Here is a 20,826-nt window from a genome sequence, read left to right as displayed (position 1 = left end):
CTATGGTATATCCATACAGTGATGCTATAAAGTCATAAACAATAATGTTGCAGAATATTTAATGACATATAATTATTTTTTCCAATTAAACTTAAAATTGCATCTAATAGAAATGGGCAAACAGTAAAAAATGGGTATATACACAAATTGTAAAACTCCTGCCTCCCCAAAGCTCCCTTCCCTTAAAAACACGTCTCAGGCCCCCAGACTACTGAAGCCACAGGCCCCAGGACTGAGACTAAGAAGTAACCACCATTATACATATATAATGGAGTACTACTCAGCCATAAAAAAGAACAAAATGTTGCCATTTGTAGCAGCATGGATGGACTTGAAGGGATTTATGCTAAGTGAAATAAGTTGGACAGAGAAAGACAAATCTATGACATCACTTATATATGGAACCTAAAAGATACAACAAACTAGTAAATATAACAAAAAAGAAGCAGACCCACAGACATAGAGAACAAACTAGTGGTTACCAGTGGGGAGAGAGGGGGAGGGGCAATATAGGAGTGGAGGAGTGGAAGGTACACTCTATTAGGTATAAGACAGGCTCAAGGATGTACTGTACAACATGGGGAACATAGCCAATATTTTGTAATAACTGTACATGGAGTGTAACCTCTAAAAATTGTATAACTGTAGGGCTTCCCTGGTGGCGCAGTGGTTGAGAGTCCGCCTGCCAATGCAGGGGACACGTGTTCGTGCCCCGGTCCGGGAAGATCCCACATGCCGCGGAGCGGCTGGGCCCGTGAGCCATGGCCGCTGAGCCTGCGCGTCCGGAGCCTGTGCTCCACAACGGGAGAGGCCACAACAGTGAGAGGCCCGCGTACCGCAAAAAAAAAAAAAAAAAAAAAAAAAATTGTATAACTGTATAATTTTTTCAAAAAAAGTAACCACCATTAACAGTTTCTTGGGCATCCTCCCAGGAACTCTCTTCACATATGTAAGTATGTACAAATATACTTCTCTTCTTAAAAAAAAATGGAATCACATAACACCACTCTGTACCTTAATATTTTGCAAAGGTCTTTCTGAAATGGAAAGATGTTATGGAGGATGGCAGAAAGCAAATAGTCTGACCCCAACTTTGCTGAACTATTTTTGTCCATATCCTATGCCCTGTGAGCGTAACACTCTGGAAGGACAGACACCTAGACTGTTGCATGAGGTTTTCCCTTAGTGTAGGATTTTTTACACCTTCTACAGTGGTCACGCTTTACTTGTGAATTCAGGTTTTTTAATGTTATCTTAAAATTGCCCAACGAATGTGGTCTTCAAATGTGTTAAAGAGACTGGGAAGGAATATGCCAAAATGTTCACAGGAGTTGCCTCCGAGAGGTGAATTCCAGGCAATTTTCATTTCAAGCTCTTTATTCATTTTCTCGGCTTTCCAGACTGCATATGAAGACTATATTGTTGAGGGTAAAGAAAATAAATTCAGAAAAGAAATGTAAACATTTGCCAGGGGGCCTGATATAAAGCTAACATCTCCCTTGACATCTGGGGGTCTGGGGAAGAGCGGGCCTGAGTCCTCGGCAGATCTGCTATGCCACCCTAGAGAAGAATCTTTTTTACACCATCCAGTCCAATCCTTGCCTCTTAGTAATCTGGGATAAGTCATCCTCGTCCCTCTCTGGGCTCAGCAGCTTGCTGGCACAGATAGGCTGGGAGGCGATTTAAGCTCTTCTGGAAAGATCCCCTGAGGTTTCTCTCATCTGTTGCTCCTTTTAAAATCTTACTTCAATTGGAAACAACTAAACGCCTGACTTCAAGGGAACGGTTAGGTAAATTATAATTCGGCCAGAAGATGAAGTGTTATCATGCAGCTATTACAAATTGCACTTATGAGAAGTTTTAAATCACGTGGGAAAACGCAAGTGAAAATGTGGGACGCAAAATGGTATATACTGTATAATATCATTGTGTAAAAGTGTACAGAGAAAGGAATAAGAAGCTACATCAAGGTGCTAACAGACAGAAACAACCCAAATGTCCATCAACTCACAAATGGACAAACAAAATACGTTATAGCTACACAACAGAATATTATTTCACTATAAAAAGGAATTTACTGATATCTGCTACAACACTATGTTAAGTGAAAGGAGTCAGACACCAAGGCCACATATTCTATGGTTCACTGATACGAAATGCCCCAAATAGGCAAATCTTTAGAGACAGAAATAGGGAGTGACTGCTAAAAGGGTACAGGAATTTTTTGCAGGGGGTGGGGGAGATGATGAAAATGTTTCAAAATTAGATGCTGGTGATGGTTGTGCAATTCACTGATTTGCATACTTTGAAAGGGTGATTTTTATGGTATGCGAATTATATGTAAAAAAATAAAAGATGTTAACAAAGGTTGTCTTTGGAAGGTAGGACATCTGGGCCCTTCTACTGTCGCATGTTTTTGTGTGTGTGTTACATATTGAATCTATTCCTTTAATAGCTGGAAAAAATAAACAAAAAGGAAACGAAGTCCCCCAAAGGGTGTGAGTTAATAGTTCTAGTACACAGCCCCACCCAGGCCTCTGGACTCCCCAGCCTCTGAAAGCTTTGGCCTCCTTCTGTCTGCCTTACAGCAAACAGCTCCTTGATTCTGGAGTGAATGCAATCAGTCCAAGTGCTGTGTGTCTCTCCAGGTTTGTCCAGCCATCGGTGAGGCCTGGGAAAAGCCAGGGTCTCCTTCCGCGCCCCATGCCCCCTCGCCCTGCCTCTCCTCTCGGTCAGCCCCCAGGTTCCCCTCAGCACACCTGTAAGCCCCAGCCCATGTCTCTGTGCCTTTGCTCTTGCTAGTACCTCCCTGAAGATCCGTTCCTTCACTTCTCTACCTGGTATAACTGTCCACAGTCAACACCCCAACCAGCTTACAGGAGGGCAGAAAGCACGTGTCTTTTGGCTCCTGCTTTTGCGTGAGGCGCACACACACACGTTTAGCAAATCTCAGGTGCCTGAGTGAATACCCTGTAAGGCCCAGCTAGGCAGCTACTTCCTCTCTGCAGCCACACTGGCTCTCCTCCCCTGGGCTGATGGCTCCCTCCCGAGGTCCCAGCCCAGGCAGGGGACTGCAGTAGTAACTGCAAGGATTTTGAACCAGCTCTGCTTGGGTTCAAGTGCTGGCTCCACCACTTCCTGGCTGTGTGACCTTGCTTAAGTCATTTAACCTCTCTGAGCCTCACATCCGTGAACAGGGACAAAAACCTTTTTAAAAGGTGGCTGTGAAGGTTTAAAGGAGCTAATATATGTCAAGTGACTGTACATAGTAGATGCTGTGTGTTATTCAAATATTACGTGGCTTTAGTATTAATATGGTGCCTAGCTTGCTATTTACTCCTCCCTCCTCCTCAGTAGACTGAGATTTGAGAACAGTAGCCTGTATCTTTGTCCAGCAGTATCAACAACCTAGGAGCTTATGAGAAATGCAGAATCGCAGTCCCCATCCCAAATTTTCCAAGTCTTATACGCTCTCCTAGAACCTTGCCACTCTCCATCAGGAGCTGTAGTGGGTTGAAATGTGTCTCTCCCCCCAAAAAAGTGATGTCCAAGTCCTAACCCCCAGTACCTGTTGAATGTGACCTTATTTGGAGATAAGATCTTTGCAGATGTAATTAAGTTAAGGATCTTGAGATGGGATCATCTTGGATTTAGGGTGGGCCCTAAATCCAATGACTGGCATCCATAGAAGAGGAAGGAGAGAGAGATGTGAGACCCAGAGACATGCAGGGAAGACCAAGTGACGAAGAGGCAGACACTGCAGGGATGCTGCCACAAGCCAGGGAATGGCAGGAACACCACAAGCTGGAAAAGGCAAGGAAGGATCTTCTCCTAGAGCCTTCAGAAGGAGTATGACCCTGTCGACACCTTGATTTGTGGGAGAATAAATTTATGTTGTTTTAAGCCACTAAGGTTGTGACGATCATTTGCTACAATAGCCCTAGGAAACTGATACAGGAAGTAAGAGTTATTTCCTTCCCCTTGAACCTGCCTTCTGAGGCTGGGTCACAAAAAGAATACAGCTCTACTTGTCTCTCTCCCAGGACCCATGCCCTCAGAATCCCTTTCTAAGCCACCACGCTTAGAAGAAGCCCAAACTAGCTCTGTGAGAAGATGGTACAGGGAGGCCCGTGCAGGGAAGAGCTGGGGGCCCCCGGCCAGCAGCCAATGCCAACCTCCAGACATGAGACAAAACAAGCCTCCCAGTGGCTCCGGTGCCCAGACTGAGTCTTCCAGCTGTAACCTGAGGATCACGGAGCCGAGACAAGCTGCCCGGCTGTGGCCTGTCCACTTCCTGATCCGCAGCAAGGCTGAGCAGAATCTGTGGCTATTGCACACCTCTTGGTTTTGGGATAGTTATGAGGCCATAATAACTGCAGCACTTGCTGAATCATAACCTGCACTTGACAAGGTCCCTGATAATTTGTATGCATGGTCAAGTGCCTGAAGCACTGCCCAGCATGGTTACTGACCTCTCTCAAAGCCCGTCACGTGTGCCCTATCCCACAGCAGGGGCTAAGGAAATGCTCGCTGATCACCGTTTCCCTTATGAAACGGCGGAACAGGCTGACCTCAGATCCAGCGAACCATGCACATCCTCGATATACAGGCACCGAACTGGGCATGGCCACACGTGGAGCCAGAGGGCAACTGACGACCCTCCCGTGCCGGTCAGTCGCCGCCCAGCTCCTCGGGCCCTTCCTTTGGCCACCTGGGACAGGGATGATAAGGAGAGCCAGCCCCTGGAAGTCCAGTCTGCCCTCCTGTGGACAGCATGCTCATGGGGGCCATGGGCACCTGAACGAACGCTCTCCCCTTTTGCTGTGACCAGGGCGAGCCACAGCTGGGCTCCTGCTTCACAGTGGCCTCCCTGCAGAAACTAAGTGTTACTCTTTTTGGCAATAGCCTGCCTGGGAGCAATTACTACCCTAGCAGGGGCCCCTTTAAAAGTCAGGAGGTAGGACTAAGCAACTCGGAACGTTTGCAATTTACTAAACACACATTCAGAGGCTAGTTCACAAACCGGGCTAGGAGAGCATGCTATGGAAGGACTGAGAATGTGGCACAGCCGGTGGGAGTGGGGTGGGGGGGCAGAGGCTAAAACTGTCGCCCAGCACGTGCCAGGATTCTCAGGAAAGAAACCACCTTCTGGCTCCTCGGAAAGGGTTCATCATCTGGGCAGATCCATCAGCTACCTGAGAGTTTCAGATGCCATCAAGGACCAGTCTCACCCACGAGCACACACACTCATGTGGATACTGAAGACCACTCACATAACCAGAGCTACCATTTGAGGGGAGCTTATCCTGTGCAGGCACTGGGCTTTACCCGCATTCGCTCACTGAGTCTCGACAACGTGGTACTTAGGACACAGGTGGTGGTGGTGCTGGTATCATTATTTTGACTATTTTTAGAGAACCTGGAATCTATGGGAAGCACAACTCCTCCCGCACAGTCCTTGGAAGGGAAGCAAGATGCCAGCTGGAGGTTCACAGCTCATGGATTCCCACCCAGGAGAAAGAGGTGACCATCACACCCCAGCGAAAGGCAGCCCCAGGGAAAGGCCTGACAGAGAAGGCCCTGCTCCGGCGAGGGGCTTGGGAAGGGAGGCAAAGCCAGTCTTCTAAGGTGGAGCTTGGCAATGATGTGAAAGCTGTCATCCCACCTCTTGCTGAAACAGCCAGGGGACTTTCAAGGCTCCAAGCAATCAGGGGCTGCTCTGCCACAATTCCTCGCAAGCAGGCTCCGTGCAGGGCCCGGGCTGGCATGCCGGTGAGGAACTGAAGGAACAGCCTGGGTTTATTCCATCCCGGTGGGGCCACGCCAGACTGACCCTTCACCGGGGAGGCAGGACCCACAGCGGAAACCACACGGATGGGCATTAGAGCTGAGAGCCAGGCCTGTGACCTTGGCCAGCCCCTTCCTGGCATGTGACCTTGGGCAAATCACTCCCACTTTCGGAGCCTCATTTTTCTCATCCACAAACAGAACCAATCCTATTTACTTACAGGCTTATACTGAAAACCAGAAATAATTTTCTTAAAGCCAGCATATTTTTTTTCTTTTTTTTAAACATCTTTATCGGAGTATAATTGCTTTTTTGTGTGTTTTCAGCCTTTTTTTTTAAATGGGGTATAGTTGTTTTACAGTGTTGTGTCAGATTCAGTCTTAAGGTAGAGACATAACTATGCAACATGACTAATATTTTGATAATCACTTATTGTGTTGTTGGTTCTATTTACCTAGAGCATTCCTACATACATTGCAGGTTAGCAAAGCAAATGTTTCATTGGCCCCAGTCTTCTGCAAAATGTCCTATCATTAATATTGGAGTACAATTGCTTTACAATGTTGTGTTAGTTTCTGCTGTATAACAAAGTGAATCAGCTATATGCATACATATATCCCCATATCCCCTCCCTCTTGCGTCTCCCTCCCGCCCTCCCTATCCTACCCCTCTAGGTGGTCACAAAGCAGCGAGCTGATCTCCCTGTGCTATGCAAAGCCAGCATATTTTGAATACTTTTATCTGTGTTAAGTGCTTTTATAGAGATTCTCTGGCTACATCCCCACAAGTTCCTAAAGGTATTATTTTCCCAGCTTTACAGATGGGGAAACTGAGTCCAGGGAGATAAAGTGATACAGCTGGTAATTATGACTCCAAAGTGTGTGCATTTAACCACCATGTGACACTGCCTGGTAATGACTCACAGTGCCTGACACAGTGGGTATGAGAAGTGGTTGCCATTGTTATTAGTTTTCCCCAAATAATACTTTCTTGCTGAAGTACAGCTTTAATCATAAATTCTTATTTAGATAATCTTAAAAGTTGAGCTAGGCCCGTGCTCTCCCATGGAGATGGCACACATCCAGTCATCCGGGCCCCAGGTCCCCCTTCTGTCCACAGTAGACACTACTGCGAGAGCCTTAGCTTAGCAAAGTATTCTCTCTGGCGGAACCCAGTCGCAAACACACAAGTACAAACACTTCTGCAGCTACACTAATTAAATGGCCTTGGCACACAAGATAGAGATTATTTGCTGTCCCTGCGAATGGAAAGAGCACTGGGTTTGGAAGCACAGAAACACGGACAAAGCCTTTCTCAATGTAAAATTTAAAAAACCACATTACCGGTCAGAGACATTCTGACTTCTGTGTTCAGCCATCCAGCTGGCAACGGAGGTGAGCACGTGGCCTCAGAGAGCTCTGCATTTGAATTGCCAATTCTCTGCCAGCTAAGAACACGCTTTGGGGCGAGCTGCTTAATCTCACTGAGCCTCAGTCTCTTCATCCATGAAATGGGGATGACAACAATCGGTACCTCCGCGTGGGGCTGCAATGAGGACAGGCGAGATGATCCGTCCTGGGTGGCACTGGGCTGGGAGTGGGCGGTGACTATTAGTGCTTTTGTGCTGTTGTTACTCTGCAGATTTCAGGAATATCGCTGGGTGTGTGGAGGCAGGAGCACACACACCACATACACAGAGAAACAACCCGAAGTCAAGGATTATTCACTCCTCCCTCACCTCCCGGGGGCAGTAAGCGCAAGATGCCCAGTTTGCGTGAGAACCATTTTACAAAGGGACGACCCTCTAAGTCCTGTAAGAGCCACTGCAGTTGGCCAGAGGAGGGGGTATGAGGGAAGGAAGAGGCGGGAACTGGATTTCTGTGACTGAGCTCCAGACCTGCCTGAGTTTCAATCCCAGCTCCTCCACCTACCAGCTGTGTGACCTTGGGCGTATTACTTAACCTCTCTGGGCCTTGATTGCCCATCTCTAAAATGAGGATGATTCTACTGCCTCCTCACAGGGTTGCTGCGAGAATTAAATGACTCAGTGCAGGGACAGCACTCACTAAGCACCCCGGTTGGCACAGAGGGAGCACTCCCCAGATGCTGGTGATTCCTATGATTATTACTGTCAATTAGAAATACTGGAAGACTCCTCCGCCCTAACTTACTTCCTTCTATTATTATTGCTCCTTATTAATATTATTACTACCCTCACACTGCCGTACCTTCTGCCATTTCCACCATACTTTTACTTAAACATATTCTGAACGGCCAGGAGAATCCTCCAGGTTCCAAATCCAAAAGCAGAGTGTGTAGAAACACTGGGCAGGTGTCACGACTGTGCTGATGTCAGAGACCTGAGCAGAAGCAGGGAGGGCTGAGGGCCTGGCTGCCAAGGGCCGTCAGTCTGTTTTTTTCCATCACACAAGCTCAGGGTTATAGGGTCTCGTGGCTAACAGGGGACGTCCTGGAGCCAATCCCTACTCCAGTTTCACCACTTCCTTGCCGTGTGATCTTGAGCAAATGACCTCTCTGAGCTTCAGTTCGATCATCTTTAATGAAGTGGATGTACAGTGTCTACGTCAAGAATTGTTTAGGGATTCATTAAGGTGGAACATAAAAGAGCACTTAGCAGGGTGCCGGGCTGGAAAAATCACTCAGTGGATGTTCACTGTCACCTCTCCTCTCACTGACGTTCAGCCAGCACATCACCTGGGGACGCCAGGAGTCTTCGCTGCCTTCTGTCTCCCACTCCCACCCTCCCCATTCAACACGATTTCCATGCAGAGCACACAGGAGACACAAATCCAGGTGCTGCGTCGCGCACGCCTCACTCTGGTCCCCAGATCACCAGCACCTGATGCCCACCTGAATGCCCACGGGCTTGGGGTGCCCGGGGAGGGACATGGCTGCTCACCCCCTCCCTGCCACCTAGCCAGCAAGACTCTCTCCAAATCCTGCTCAAGATGAGAAAATGGACACGCTCAGGAGACATTTTTTCGTTTCTCCTTCTTGTGTTTTCTCTCTAGCGGACCGCAGAGAACATTACAGATACTAAATCGCAGTAGTAAGAAATGATAACAAGATGGCTAAGATACACTTGTGCTACATTTTCGTGCTTCGACTTTTGAGGAGGGCCTTCTCATCGCTCTGAAGTGGCAACAACTTAGTCAAAATCTTAGAAATCAGAGATGCCAGGTTTTGAAGTGAGAAAGGAAGCACTTTTCTAAGAAGCTGATGGTTGGTTCACAAAAGGAACAGAATGAACAAGGGTCCCCAAATCACTGTGTGCACAACAGGCCAAGGAGAAAAAGGTCTGGAAGGACCCGCCAACGGCTGACAGTTGTCATGTCCCGGGCTGGACAGGGGCAGGGGAGGAGGGACTGTCACTGCAAACAGGAGTCAGTGCATGATCTGACTTTTCTACAACCAGCAAGTGTTATGTTTACAATTGGAAAAAAGTTAAGATATTTTTCTTAATATGTATTACACTTGGCTAACTTGGTACCTGCCAGGATTCTCCACTGTAAACTTATTCTTTTCCCTGCATAATTACAAAATATATTGGTAGAGATACTTTGAAACTATGCAAAACATCCTGTTTCTGCTTAAACTTCTGCCCACAATTTAGCTTCCATTGGTGCATCTTGCCTACAGCAATGAATACTGTAACGTAATGTTCTAATGGTGATTTTCTCTTCCCTTATTCCTTCTACATTTTTTCATGGGAATTGTTCCTTAAGGAAGAGTGGTCGCTTCTCCCCCATTGATGTATTTATTCCGTTCTTTATGTAATTACATTAGTATGGATCAAGGATACTGTCTTCTCCTTTGGCCATGAGGTGCTCTTTCAGGTTGGCTCTGTACACATCTGATAGGTGGATTGGTTGGTTGATTGATTTGGTAGCACATCTTTGTTTTCTGGTCCCAAAAGATACCCCAGGCTTCTCTGCCCTAGACCTGGAATCAATGACTCCTACAAAGAGCCCTGGTTCCTTTCACTTAGAGAATAGTATTTAGAAACTAAAATCTGAGTGCTAGTTGTACCTATTTTAATTGCGTACAATCCCTCTCAATGGATAGAGTGAGGAATTATATGTGTATGTACTAACTCACGCATATATACACACGTATATTGATTTCTGTATCTATTTATCTGTGGGTAAATGTATACATTGTTTTTTTTTTTTTGTAAATGAGTCCATATTGATACCTCTGACAAGTCCCGCACCACAGGCTTTATTCTATTTTCCCTTTCCTTCCTTGTAACTTTCTCTGAGAGTGAGAAACCTGGCTCTCACTATCTAAAATGTACTTATTTTTTCAAATGAACCCTGTACAAATGAAGTAGTTTCAGAATTCCTAATCCATATCCCTTTGAGAAAAAGAAATCTGCCAAGTGGAGTACAGTGTCTGAGTACAGTTCGTCTTGTCTTTGCCTTAAGTATCGGTAGAAACAATGTTTTTCAAGATTGCTTAGGTCAGCTTCTTCCTTCTCCGTTCCCTTTCAGTGTGGTCACGGGAATCACCTGTAATAGTTAGATTCCTTTGTCTTTATTTGTCTCAGTCTGCTCTCCATCTATCCCCGCGACAACCGGGTTGATTTTTTAAAATTTATATATAACAAAATTACTCTGTGTACAGTTCTGTGGGTTTTGACAAGCACACAGACTCATGTGTCTATCACTACATGCAACCAGTTTTCCATACAAAACTATTTCCCAGGTCTTTTGCCCATTTTGACAGTTCTTTATACATTTCCAGTATAAGTCCTTTGTCGGAAATGGGATTAGAAAATATTGACTTCTCCAAGTCTGTGGTGTGTCTTTTCAGTTCTCTTAAAAGTGTGTCTTTCGCAGAGGAAAGTTTTTAATTTTCATAACGTCCATGTTGTCAATTTTTTCTTTTATGGGCCATGCTTTTGGTGTCACATCTAAAAACTCTTTGCCTAATGCAAGATCACACAGATTTTTCTCCTATGTATTCCTTGAAAAACAAATTTTTTTTTAAATTTATTTATTTTGGTTGCACCGGGTTTTAGTTGTGGCACGCAGGATCTTTAGCTGCAGCGTTTGGACTTCTTAGTTGCGGCACGTGGACTCTCAGTTGTGGCATGCACGCTGGATCCAGTTTCCCGACCAGGGATCGAACCTGGGCCCCCTGCATCGGGAGTGTGGAGTCTTACCCACTGGACCACCAAGGAAGTCCCTCTCCTATGTATTCCTGTAGAAGTAGTGCAGTGTTATATTTTACTTTTAGGTCTACGATTTATTTTGAGTTAATTTTCATAGAAGGTGTGAGGTTGAGGTTGAGGTTCGTTTGTTGGCATGCAGACGTCCAATTGTTCCAGCACCATCTGTTGAAAGGACTACCCTTTCTCCAATGAATTACCTTTGCACTTTGCCAAGTCAGTTAAGTATGCTTTTGTGGGTTTATTTCTGAACTCTCTACTCTGTTCCACTGACCTATGTGTCTATCTTTTCACTAATACCGCATCATCTTGTTTACTATAGTTTTATAGTAAGTCTTGAAATCAGGTACTAAGTCCTCTAACAGTGCTCTTTGGTTTCAGAATTGTTTTAGCTCCTCTAGTTTCTTTGCCTTTGCATCACGAAATTTACAATCAGCTTGTAAGTATCTACAAAAAATCCTGCTGGGATTGGAATTGGGATTGTGTTGAATCTAGATGGAATTAGGGAGAACTGACATATTAATAATATTCAGTCTTCTTATCCAGGAACACAGTATATATCTCCATTTATTTATGTCTTTTTTGGAGTTTTCAGTATACAAATACTGCACATATTTTGTTATTTATACTTACTCTAAACTGTATTGTTTTTATTAATATTGAATTCCAGTTGTGCATTGCTAGCATATAGAAATGCAATTGACTTTTATAACCCTCCACCTTGCTAAACTCATTTATTAGTTCTAGGAGTTTTTTTGGTAGATTCTTTGGAATTTTCTATGCAGATGATCAGTCTCTGTAAATAGAGTTTTATTTCTTCTTTTCAGATCTGTATGCCTTTTCTTTCTTTCTATGGACTTATTGCACTGACTACAACTTCTAGTATGATACTGAATAGGAGTGGTGAGGGACGACATTTTTGCCTTATTTCAATCTTAGAGGAAACCTTTTAGTTTTTCACCATTAAATATGTTATCTACAGGTTTGTGAAGATGCCCTTCATTAGGTAATGGAATTTCTCTTGGATTCCTAATTTGATTAGAGTTTTTATCATAAATGGACATAGAATATTGTTAAATGCTTTTTCTGATTACATGGTTTTCTCAGTAACATTGATTTTCAAATGTCACACCAGCCTTGCATTCCTTGGATAAAACCCACTTGGTCACGGTATATTATCCTTTTTATAGATTGCTGGATTTGTTTTTCTAAAATTTTGTTGAGGATTTTCACATCCATGCCCACGAAGAAGAGTGATGTGTAGTTTTCCTGAAATGTGTTTGTTTGTTCTTGGTATTACATAATGCTGGTTTCATAAAATGAGTTGGGAAGCATTCCCTCATCTTTTATTTTCAGGGAGAGGCTGCATAATTTTCTTCCTTAACTACTTGGAAGAGTTCATTAGTGGAAGCATCCGGCCTTGAGTTTTCTTTTTTGGATGGTTTTTAATTATAAATTCAGTTTCTTTGACACACATATAGAACTTTCAGGTTATCTATTTTCTTTCTTGAGTATTAGTGGTTTGTGTCTTTCAAGAAATTGGTTCATTCATCTAAGAGAATTCATAGGCAGAGAGTTGCTTGTAACATGCCCTTATTATCTAAGTTGTTTTTTTTTTTTTTACTGTTAGGAATTATATAAATGTTAAGAGGTAATTTTTGTCATCTTCATGAGGACTGCTGTAAAATCAGCCATAATCACAGATAATACTTTTAAAGGACCCTTACTAAACAAGGCAGTAGCCACACCCTCTTCCCACCAAGAATACAGACGGCAGCCTTGGAGAGTATTCCTGGCTCATTCTCTCCCAGCAGAACTATTTCAGGGACACATAAGGACAGAGTCAGCAGGCAACGTCGAACTGCCAGATGATGGAGGGGCTCTGTCCAGAGGCGTCTGGACCCACCTCTCCATGATCCTCAGCCAGTCCTTCCCCTCCTTCTGGTCCTCAGTCTCCCCATGTGTAAAATGGGAGGGTTGGAGGCTGGGATCTACGCGTATAGATGGATTCCTGTCACTTATCCTTCATCACAGAAGAGCTGAAGGTGGCACCAAATGCCCACGGGCACCTTGGATGAGCGAACCTCACTGCGGGCCATGGCTGCTACTCAGCTTCTTCAACATGAAGGCAGGAGTCTCTAAGGGAAAGGGTCTGACTGCTCAGGCCCATCCCAGGTAGTTGTAAAAACCACTAACACCTCTCATCAGGATTCATCCCTTAACAAAGCTGCCAGCTCTGTGCCGTGTTCAGGCCAGGATGCAAATGAAGCAGCGGTCAAGATTGGAGCTTTGGAGTCAAAAAGACTATACACTACCCAACGTAAAACAGATAGCTGGTGGGAAGCAGCCGCACAGCACAGGGAGAGCAGCTCGGTGCTCTGTGCCCACCTAGAGGGGTGGGATAGGGAGGGTGGGAGGGAGACGCAAGAGGGAGGGGATATGGGAACATATGTATATGGATAACTGATTCCCTTTGTTATAAAGCAGAAACTAACACACCATTGTAAAGCAATTATACTCCAATAAAGATGTTAAAAAAAAAAAAAAGACCTGGCTTGGGGCCTGCCTCAGCTGCAGCCACTGACTCCTTCAATCAAGACACCCACGGTGTCCCAGGCACTGTCTGGGCAGGGAGATAACAGTGTGTAAAGAACACCCAGTCTCCGCCCCATGCTGCTGGGATCTCAGAAAAGAGACAGTCATTAATAAATAATCCCAAATTATGACGGGATTACAACGTCCCACCTCATGGAGCTGTGGCGAGGGTAAGAGCTGACACGTGGAGATCACCTGCTACTGGGTCAGTGTTCTGCAAAGGATGCCATCCCAGGCTTAGTCTAGAGAAGACCCTGGCAAACGCCAGTCCGCAGAGGGGCCAGCCCAGCCCAGTTGGCTTCTCCAGTTTAGCTGACACACAGCACACACGACAGATCTGCAAAGTAGCGGTTCATCCCCATAGCCACTGAGACACCGAATGTGAAGCAGATGCTCCACGGCCGGCCCCAAGACCACACACAGCACAGAGGTGACCCCAAGGGTGGGGCATTCACGAGAACAGAGATCCTGCCCCAGGGAACCCCAGCCGGGATGGAAGCATGGCTCCCAGCGACAAAAACAAAATGGGCCTCCCACCCTGGAATGACCTCAAGGGTGAAGGCCGAGGAGCTGGGCAGGGTCAGGGACAACCACTCTGGGCTTCAGAAGCTTGGTGATTTCTAAGAAGACTAAGTGGCCGTTGTTTCTTTCCTCCGCACTCTTTTGATAGTTAGCCAGTTTAGGGTACCAGGGAGGTGGCAGAGCAAAGCCCATGGCTTTCAGAGGGCTTGAAGGGCTAGGGCCGGATCCCTGTGTGATCCTGAGCAAGGTACTACCCCTCTCTGAGCCTCAGCTGCTCATCTATTAAATGGCATTATTAATGCCCACCGCAGGGTTATTGGAGGGTTAAATAAGAGTGTAAAGCGTTTGGCACAGCGCCCAATTCCCAATAACTGGTTAATGAACAGCAACCGCTACCATTATCGTTAGTTTTAAATGCCTGTCAATTCGGGCTGTCCTTAAAGGAACAGAGTTTTATGGTCCATTCTCTGGTAGGGTTTGCTGGGGGCAGGTGCAAACGAGTAAGAGAGGCCTAGAGATCAATGCCGAAGGGGCAGTCAGCCCCTGCCGGGAGGGTGGGACAGCTCCAAGTTCCATGCGGCCGCCCCTCAGGGCCCCCCGCCCCGCCGACCCCCCCGGGTGAATACTGGGAAGTGCCTGACCTCCTCCGAGGAGCTTCTCCTCCCAGCAGCGTTGGCTGGACTCACAGGGCCCCTCAGGAGCTAAGGGAGCGGCTGGAAGCCAGGCACAAGGGGAACTATTGCCCCAGGAAAGCTCTGCACGGTGGCGAGGAGCCCTACGTCCAAATAAAGCCTGTTCTTGGCTCTACCGCCCACACGGCCAAGCCCCTTTATTCCATTTCAATATGCATAATTCCGTGGAAAGTGCGTTGGCGACAAAGAGAATCAATCAGCCCCTGACGCCTGAGTGAGTGCAGGCAGGTGTTAGCATATGCGAGGGACCTTGGAGCAGAAAGTAAAACAGTGGCAGGGAATATAAAATGCTTGACTGAGGTGGGGACTGAAGACGGAAGGGACTTTACTGAAGGCGGGCATTTTACGAGCAAATAAAGCCTCTGACTGCCTGCAACTGAGAAGCAAACTAACGTAACTGAGGAACTTCTATGGAATATTTTTCCTCGGCCTTGTTTCAAAATGGAAACTGCTTTATTGTTGCTGTTTCCGTGACCATAAAACTAGTATTTGCTCCATTCAGACACTGTATAAGGATGTAAAGAATAAAATGAAAATCGTCCATAATCTTCCCACCTCGGGATAACCACGTGTAGACGTTTCTCTGGGCAGATTTTTGTATATGTATACAGTATGCATGCGATCCTGACAGACACGTGGTTTGGCAGTCTGCTTCCCACCCAATAACATACCGTGGACATCCTTCCATATTAATAACTGCAGATCTCAAGCGTCATCTTTTCATGGCTGCAGTCTTGGGTGCATTATACACCCTGTGTGATCTGGCTGTTCGCCTCCTCAGCATCACCTGGCACCTTCTCCCTGCCTGGCTTTCTGCGTTTGGCCAACTCTGGTCTTCCTTTGCATCCTGGAACACTTCCTTCTGCTTCAGGGACTCAGCATTTTCTGTCCTTTCTGCCTGAAATTCTCCTTTCCTCTTTCACATAATTAATTTTCTCCTTTTAAATTTCAACTGAAATGTTTCTTTCTCCAGGAAGCCTTCCTGGATATCTACCACCAGACAGAGTTCCATGTACTCTGCCATCCCGGTATTTATCACAATTGTAATTAAACAAACAGTTGTGGAACTTATTCCGCCCTTGTCTTCCCACTAGAAAGTAAGCTCCAGGAGGTCAGGGACTGTGTCTGTCTGGCTCAGCTCAGAAGCCACAGGGCAAGTACAGTGTCTGGCACTCAGGAATCCTTAGTATATATCTGCTGGTTAAATGCAAGGAAGGAAAGGAGGGGCAGCCAGGGAGACCCACTGCCTGCATGTAATGCCCACTTCCTTCCTTCCTTCCACACAAAAGAGGGATCTGCCAGCAGGTTACCTACTTTGGCATCTCTCAGTGGGTATGGGAACCTGCAGGGGAAGGAGAACGGATCACGTTCCTGTGCCTGCGCACCCACTGGTGCTCTCAGGCTTGGAAAATGTGCAGATCTAGGAGAAAGCCTCAGAGATCCGCCTGCCCAACCGTTCAACTGCTGACTGTCTGAGCTGGGAGACTGAGGCCCAGAGAGCAGGGGACAAGTCCACCTTCACACAGCTGGTCAGGGCAGGTCCTAGGCCTCCCATTCCCCCCAAACAGGGCAACCCTAGGCTCTGTGAGGCCTGGGTTCAAATCCCAGTTCTGACATGAGAAAGAATTTGGCCTTTATCTCCATGAGGCTTGGTTTCTTCACGAGAAAACTGGAGATGGTAACACCCACATTATCACTGGGAGGCAGTGGAACATGGTGGTTAAGAGCATGGACTTGGATTGAGCAGGTGTGAGTCCAAATCTAGCGCTTCCTAGCTGGCGACCTTGGGCAAGCTGCTTACTATTGTTCTGCCACCCGTCAAAGAGGGAGAAGGACATTCCTTTTTCATATACTGTTGCAAACATTAGGAAGACAATGTGAAACATTTAGCGCAGTCCTAAGATAGTAACTGCTCAGTAAGTGGCTAACGCGATAGCAAAGCTACCACCTGTCAGTAATCAGAGGGGGAAAGGGAGAAAGAGAGAAACAGAGAGGGAGAGAGAGAGAGAGAGATGCTCAGTCCTCTCCGGCCAGAACCTAGCATGTCATCTCTCTTGCACGCTGCTGCTCCCCGCTCCCGTTTTCTCTTAACATGGATTCAGTAAGAGTGTCTTCACCACCAACAAAGTATGGAACCTGCTCATGCATTTGCTGTCACTGAAGACACTGCTTACATCATCGCACAACATCCTCCCTAAGAAGGACCAGAGGAAAACTGCCCTCAGGCCTCAGGAAGAGGAATAACCAGGCTTCTCCAGCATAGCTGGTCTGTTTTCATCTTACAAACGTCCCTGACCTGCTTCCCTCTTTGTGTTGGCTGCCGGGAAGCTTGGAGTCAAATCTGTGTGCTGCCTGTAGCGGTTTGCAGCCCCACGCGGCGAGTGTTCTCGGAAGGACTCTCACCTCAGCTTTCTCTCTTTCTCTCTGCCTCCAGTTTTCTTCCTTCCAATTTCCTCACTTAAAAACAATCTTTACTGTGTGTCTAGAAACTGACTTGAATCTTTTTCGAAATTTTGGGGAAAATAAATGGAATTAAAAATGCATACAGGCTAAACACAACGTGCTATGCTGAACTGGACTGTATCCTAGAATAGAAAAGGGGCATTAGTGGGAAAACTGGTGAACTCTGAATAAAGTCTGTAGTTTGTTTAACAGTATTGTACCAATGTTAGTTTCTTAGTCTTGACAAATACATCATGGTTATATAAGATGTTAACATTAGAGGAAGCCGGATAAAGAACAAATGGGTAATTTCTTTGCAACTTTTCAGTAAATCTAAAATTAATACAAAATAACAAAGTTATTAACTACAATCTGCATATAGAATACCATGAGATTGTCTCCTTTTGGAGTCCCAACAAGGAATCATCTTTACTCGCTGAGAGCATAGCAAGCCGGAGACCCAGGGCATTTCAGAATCACCTGGAGCCTACCAACATTTGTGGGGCATCTACTCCTCTCCCCACCCCCGCCCAGGCTGGCCTGGTAACCAGCATAGCTCTAGAACCAGAATTCTGATTCCTAGATGGGAATCCCGGCTTTGCCTCTCACAGCTGTGCAGCTCTCTGAGTCCCAGATACTGCGCCTATAAAATGGGCTAACGGAAGAACTGCTTTCGCAGGAGTGTTGGGAGGTTTAGGTGATTTTATGACATAAAGTGCTTGGGAAAGAGCAGACTGTCTCAGTCAGTCTAGGCTGTAGAACAAAGCACCACGGACTGGATAGCTTAGAGACAACGGACATTTATTTCTTGGAGTTGTGGAGGCTGAATGTCTGAGATCAGGGAGCCAGTGCGGTCAGGTTTTGGGGAGGACCCTCTTTTGCGGTGCAGACTGCCAACTTCCTTCTCATTGTATCCTCCCAAGGCGGAAAGACAGCCAGGGATCTCATTGGGGTCCCTTTTCTAAGAGCACTAATTCCATTCATGAGGCTCTACCTTCATGACCCAATCACCTCCCAAAGGCCACACCTCCTAGGATCATCACTTTGGAGGTTAGGGTTTCAAGGTATGAATTTGGGAGGAACACAAACATTCAGTCCATAACACAGACCCTGAATAATTTTAACCTTTATTTTTAAGGTCACTGTGAGTTTGTTCCTCATTTTTTTCTGAGAAAGAGATGCTATATATTATTATTATCTGGGAGAGGGAAGGGAAACTCAGAGAGGTAGAGGGATTCTCCAAGGTCACACAGCTACTAAAGGAAAAGCAGCAAAGCTGGGATCTGGACTCCAGAGCCAGAGCTCTTCCCATTACGCCGTGTTTCCTAAGAGAACCCCCCGAGCCACGGCATGGAGGATGAGGCTGCAGTCTCATTCCTGTCTCTCTGCCACTCCAGCCTCATCCTTTGTGGCTTGGTGGGGGAAGAGGTCTCCTGACCACCACTCTGATCTGCCATGACCCTTCTTCTCATCCGCAGAGAGAATCCGCTTCCCTCTGTCAGTGGGGCATTCAAGGCCCTTTGTTAGGAAGGCACGACCTCATCTCGTGCCTTCGTTCCCAGCCTCACATGTGGCTATAGTTGCCCATCCAGTCACACACGGTCAAACCACATGGCTCCTTCAACCAGACAGCTCCACAGCCCAGCCCATTTACCCAACAGCCTCTCTCGTCCCACAAGATGTGGCTCAAACGCCACCTGTGCCCAGGGTCACTGCTGCTGTGGCATCCCTGCCACCAGGATTTAGCCCCAAAGCATGCTGCCATTTATCTAGGCGACTAGGTGTCCTGAGTCCAGTGCCCTTGTGGACAGTCTCTGCCTCACTCACTGCCACCTCCCCCCCCAAAGCTCTGAGCCAGTTCCTGGCCCTCCCCAGAAGGGGATACAGTGTAGCAGTTAAGACCGTGGGCTTTGGAATTAAGACAATTGGGCTCAAACCCTGCTCTGCAACTGATCAGCTGCATGACCTTGGACAAGTCTGTTTAACCTCTACATGCCTCAGTTTCCCCAACCGGGAAATTCGGGTAATGACATACTACCCCACGGGATAAGGTTCAATGAGATGATATGTGTAATGTCAATTACAGCTGCTGGGCACGCAGATAGCCCTCTTTAAAAGGACAGCTAATTGCTGGTTGCTCTGGATCAAACGCCAGCCCCGAGGCTGCCCGGTGCAAACCCACCCCAGCCTGCAGCTTCCTCTCCTCTTCCCTCTCCGAGTACCGCAATCAACCCTGAAGTCGGGGCCATCACAGGCCATCAGCAGTGTTTCCAAAACAGCAGCTGGGCCTGCTGCCCAGCAGCTCGTGGGGGGCTGCCCTGCTCTGCGGACGGCTAGGAGAACTCGGGGCTCGGGAGTGGTGGCGGCTCCTGCTGCCCGCTCTGAGCTCTGAACTAGAGCCGTGCAGCCAGGGGAGGGCTCTCCGCCGGGACAGGTCCTTCGCGTGGGGTGCCGATTGCTCTGCCGGACGTCCCGTTGAAATCAGCTGCACAGGGCTCCACACACAGGTCTTTCCCTCCCTCGCCCCAGCACGTTCAGCCTGGCGCCCCATCCCCTCCCTGGGAGTCAGGGGTCTCTCACCTTGAGCCCGCTGCTTTCCGCTTCAGAGCCCGGGTCCACGCCAGTGATGTAAATGCCCAGGCCGTACTCGGCTCCCCCACGGATGGTGAGGCCCAGGGACCGGCCATCCCCCAGCACCAGGTTCACCTGCAGGAGGGAGGGAAGAGAGTATTCGAGGGCCTGGAGGGCACCAGGAACCTTGGGGGGGTGGCAGGCTAAAGACACCCCCTCCCATACTCTGACGGGCACACCTATTCGGGCCTGCAAGATCTCCTGGAACATTCCGGTTTCTTCCCCAGCTCTGCCCCTGGTTTGCTGGGTGACTTGGGGAAGCCCCTCTCCCCTCCGTGGGTCACAGGTACAAGTGCGGTAAAAGGAAGGCGCTGAGGAGAAGACCTCCAGGGACCCCTCGGGTGCTAACACTCTAGACACTCCAGGTTTTCACGTGTTCCTCACAGCATGGCGGCCACAGACTCTCTAGGCCTCCACTGGCTGCCCTTGACTACACGCCCTTCAGTCAGGGAGTACCCGTCAGGCTGCGGACCCTCCACCCAGCTCCCTCACCTCCTATCCTCTCACCTTCGGATCAAGGCTAAGTCCAGGTGCAGGGCCCCACCACCTGCCACCCCAGGGGTCTCCCGCCTCCCCAGGGGTCTCCTGCTCTGCCATCCATCCTGAGAGGCCACGGCAGTGTCGCTTCAGCAGCCCTTCATTCCACAGACACAGGGAGCGCCCACTAAGGGCAGACCCAGTGCCAGGCCAGGGGATGTGGAGATGACCCAGACACAGGCCTGCTCCCAAGGGCTCAGAGTCCTGAGGGGCAGAGAGACCAGTAAACAAGCCTTCACGGTACCGCGTGATCAGAGCCAGATGGGGTGACTTGCGGACTGTGTGGGTGCAGAGGAGGAAAAATGGTCCCGCCTGGAGGTGGGGGGATGGGTGGGGAGGGGCTTCCTGGAGAAAGTGACGTCTCTGATGAGACTGGAGGGTGGGCAGGAGCCAGCCAGGCAAGGGTAGGGCAAGGGCAAGACGGG

General features: G+C 47.6%; 1 protein-coding gene across 6 annotated transcripts in view; it reads right to left on the bottom strand.

The window, feature by feature from the left end:
- Positions 1-20,826, bottom strand: part of WHRN (whirlin) — a gene marked incomplete at its 5' end in the record, with an annotated part of 87,628 nt that overhangs the window by 34,353 nt on the left and 32,449 nt on the right. For 5 of the 6 annotated variants that reach the window (XM_082656653.1, XM_082656654.1, XM_082656655.1 and 2 more), the window contains one exon: positions 19,814-19,939. In XM_082656653.1, coding sequence (XP_082512779.1) covers positions 19,814-19,939 — 126 coding nt within the window. Of the gene's footprint in view, positions 1-18,605; positions 18,729-19,813; positions 19,940-20,826 lie in introns of those variants that run through there. The other variant, XM_082656658.1, reaches the window with a different exon arrangement.

The sequence above is a fragment of the Grampus griseus genome (genome assembly GCF_964374135.1).
Source record: "Grampus griseus genome assembly, chromosome: 6".
In the NCBI taxonomy this organism is placed as follows: domain Eukaryota; kingdom Metazoa; phylum Chordata; class Mammalia; order Artiodactyla; family Delphinidae; genus Grampus; species Grampus griseus.
The sequence above is the reverse complement of the archived record's forward strand: the minus strand, read 5'-3'. Positions and strand labels throughout refer to the sequence as shown.